Source organism: Cyprinodon variegatus, unplaced genomic scaffold, assembly GCF_000732505.1.
Source record: "Cyprinodon variegatus isolate N-32 unplaced genomic scaffold, C_variegatus-1.0 Scaffold796, whole genome shotgun sequence".
Classification (NCBI taxonomy): Eukaryota; Metazoa; Chordata; class Actinopteri; order Cyprinodontiformes; family Cyprinodontidae; genus Cyprinodon; species Cyprinodon variegatus.
The window spans coordinates 210,445-213,654 of NW_015151249.1; the positions used below are offsets into that span (position 1 = coordinate 210,445).

At 43.8% G+C, this 3,210-nt stretch overlaps 1 protein-coding gene across 1 annotated transcript in view; it reads right to left on the bottom strand.

Annotated features, from left to right (window-relative positions):
• Positions 1–672: 672 nt before the first annotated feature.
• LOC107098640 (trinucleotide repeat-containing gene 6C protein-like) overlaps positions 673–3,210 on the bottom strand; it is a 51,437-nt gene continuing 48,899 nt past the window's right edge. The window contains exon 17 of the mRNA XM_015396414.1: positions 673–1,531. Within this exon, the coding sequence (XP_015251900.1) occupies positions 1,183–1,531 (349 nt within the window). The 3' untranslated portion in view covers positions 673–1,182. The remainder of the gene's footprint in view (positions 1,532–3,210) is intronic.

Genomic DNA, 3,210 nt, shown 5'->3' on the forward strand with positions numbered 1-3,210 from the left:
CAGCGAATTCTTCACTTAGAAAAAAGAAAGAAATACTAAATCAGGTGGCTTGGAAAAGTCCTGGGCCAGAGAGCACTTAAGGCTAATATTAGTGCTGAGGAACAAAGCAAAGAAGAAGAAAAGGTCTTTGAACGTCGTCATTGGCCTCGGATACGCTGGGAATGGTTGGTTTCAGAGTTCTCCTGGGAGGATTTCCATTTGTTCATTAAAAAAGGAAAAAAAAGCGTCTGAAATGGCAGCTTTGATTGCTTCTTCTAACAACAGTATTAGGGCCAGGCTGAGGTTTTTTTTTCTATTTCGAGAATAAAGTCGTAACATTACGAGAATAAAATCGTAACATTACGAGAATAAAATCGTAACATTACGAGAATAAAATCGTAACATTACGAGAATAAAATCGTAACATTACGAGAATAAAATCATAACATTACGAGAATAAAATCGTAACATTACGAGAATAAAATCGTAACATTACGAGAATAAAATCGTAACATTACGAGAATAAAGTTGTAATATTACGAGAATAAAGTTGCAGCGAGAATAGTCGTAAAATTACGAGAATAAAGTTGTATTTTATGACAACTCTAAGAAGAATCCCTTTCTTCCCTAAAATGAGGAATGTGGAGCATCATGTGAAGTTCTACTTTAGCATCGGTTTGACGAATCAGGAAATCTTTTAGCAGCAGCATCAAACTGGGCAGGATGTCAAAGTGGTTGCGGTATGATGACTTCATTCTCGTAGTATTATGACTTTAATAATAAAAAAATAAACCTCTAGCCCGGCCCTAATACTCCGTCGTTTTTTACACTTCTGGAAAAACTTGGTAATGAGGAAAAACAAAAAAAAAACACCCTTTGCTAGAGATTAATTTCAGATTTTTCTTTCTTAGGATGCTGTAACTGATCTCCAGTTGACTTCTGGAGAAACACAAAGATGAGAGAAACAGGAAGTGGAGGCAGCGAGGGTTGGTGTTGATCTTTTCCAGGGACCCTCAGCTTTCTGATTTAGGATTCACAGTTTGAAACAGTTTCTCTAAACGCTGATTATCGCCACATGATTCGCTTGGGTTTTGCTCTTGCTCCTTTTAACCTTTTTTTTTTTTCTGTTTACAACTCTTCCTTTGCTTCCGATCCCCCGGCAGCAGGTGGAGGTGCGGGGGAGCACGGCATCACACCCCCCTCCTACATGGACTCCCCGCTCAGCAGGTCTCCAGGCAGCAGGGTGTTGATAGGGGTGGGGCTCCCGATCACGCGGGCGTCCTCTCCGTTGGGCGGCCCCCACAGACTGGAGTATTGGGGCACTCCCCCCCACAGCAGATCGCTCCCGCTGGCCTTCCCTCCGCCGCCGCCGCTGCTCCACTGGCCGATGGCGTGGGACTGGGCCGCCCCGCCCATCCGATTCTGATTGCTTCCCGGGTTGGCGTGCCAGCTGGTGGTGTTGGCTCCCAGTGACTGGCCTTGTGCAAAGAAGCGGTTGATGTCCTCCTCCCCGGCGAACTCGGCCAGGATGGTGGTGTTTCCAAGGACGCACCTTAGAGAAAAAAAACAACTTTGTTACTCAGAGAAAAACAAAAAAAACTAAAGACTTTCTAATGATCCGTTAAAAAAAACAGGAAAACAGAAATACAGACTGAGCAATATGAGGGACTTTTCTGTAAATGGGAGCAGTTACAAAATTCCCTTGTATGAAAGTGCAGCTGATTGCAGCGTGACAGTGACCCCCCCCCCCCCAACACACACACACACACACACACACATACACACTTCATGTGACTCCATCTGGTCATAATGAAAATGCTTAAGTTCTACAAATGTGGGAAAAAACCAAGACGACAGAAGGAACCTGAGGTTTCCCTGAAGTCTTCCTTATTTTGGTTCTCTGGTAGCAACGCTTTACTCAACACAGACATGCAGCAGGAACAAAGGTGGCTGGATTTCCCCATTTTACAGTTTTGTTAAACGTGAAAACCTTCTGAAACTTTCACATTGTAATAAACCTAACAGTGCAGCTGCATCAAAAGATTAATGCTACATTCAGACTGCAAGTAGCAGAGGCAGCAGAAGCAGCTAGTTTACAGGTAAAGTCAACGGTTGATGTGCATCAAGGTGCAGCAAAAGGTCCTGCAGTGCGTTTTGAGCAGCTGAAGCAGCGCGTCACGAGCTTCTGAGGCGCTTCAGAAGCAGCAGCTGCTGGAGTTGGAAAAAATTAACTTTAGCTGCTTGATGCTCCACATCAACCAATGAGAGAAGCTGATCTGGGAGGTGGCAGGGAGTCAGACGCAGCACTGCTGATGCAATCTGGATGAACTGACTAAACAGATCAGGTTTTCAGCCGTAGTTCTGTTCCAAGTCACAAGAACACCGAGAACGGACAAAATCTCTGCATGTTGTTCTGGCCCCTCCCTCTTTACCCAGCATGCATCAGAGCAGACTTGTCCATTCTCCAGACTGACAGCTGTCCCAGCATGCACTGCAGCAGCTGCAGCTTCCAGGTTAGCGCTCACAGAGCTCAGAGTATTAAGTTAAAAGTTCTCTTTTCTGTTGCTGTTGTTCAATAAAAGTACATTTTAAAATCATTTGAAGTGAGAATATTATACTTTTAAGCGTCACTATATGGCCCATTTACTGATTTAGTGCCTAATTAAAAAGTGGTCGGATGTTGAGAGGAGGGCGGCAACCAGATAACCTTTGAGACTAACCACAGCCAGGGCTAACATTAGCCCTGTCTCTGCATAGCTGTGTGTGAAGCACCGTTGGCTATGATGGAGGTGTTTTGGGTTTTATTTGGCAAAATGTTGATTTGATTTGTGTTTATCTGACTGTGTTCATTATTATTCCTCCACTAAATGAAAAAAAAAAAGTCAGAATTTATTATTATCTAGAGACTATTAATAACAGGAGGTGAAATGCAGCTCCAGATGAGCTGAGCTTGTGGTGATGTCATCAGTACGCTTCTGTTCCAGTTGACCCAGATTTATGCTGCGTGCTCCCGTTCTCCCAGAGTCCACACTTTCCTGTGTTCTTCTCCAGAACAGGCCTGGCTAGAACACGAGTCCGTATTCGCGTTCTTATGTATTGCAAGACAGCCGGTGTTTTTCATAATCAAAAATGTTCTTTCATTTTAACAAACTTTGCACCATTTTATGTTGTGTTATCACATAAGCCATCAAAACACCTTGCCTTCAAAGGGAGGTTGCTGTGGCTGCTTTG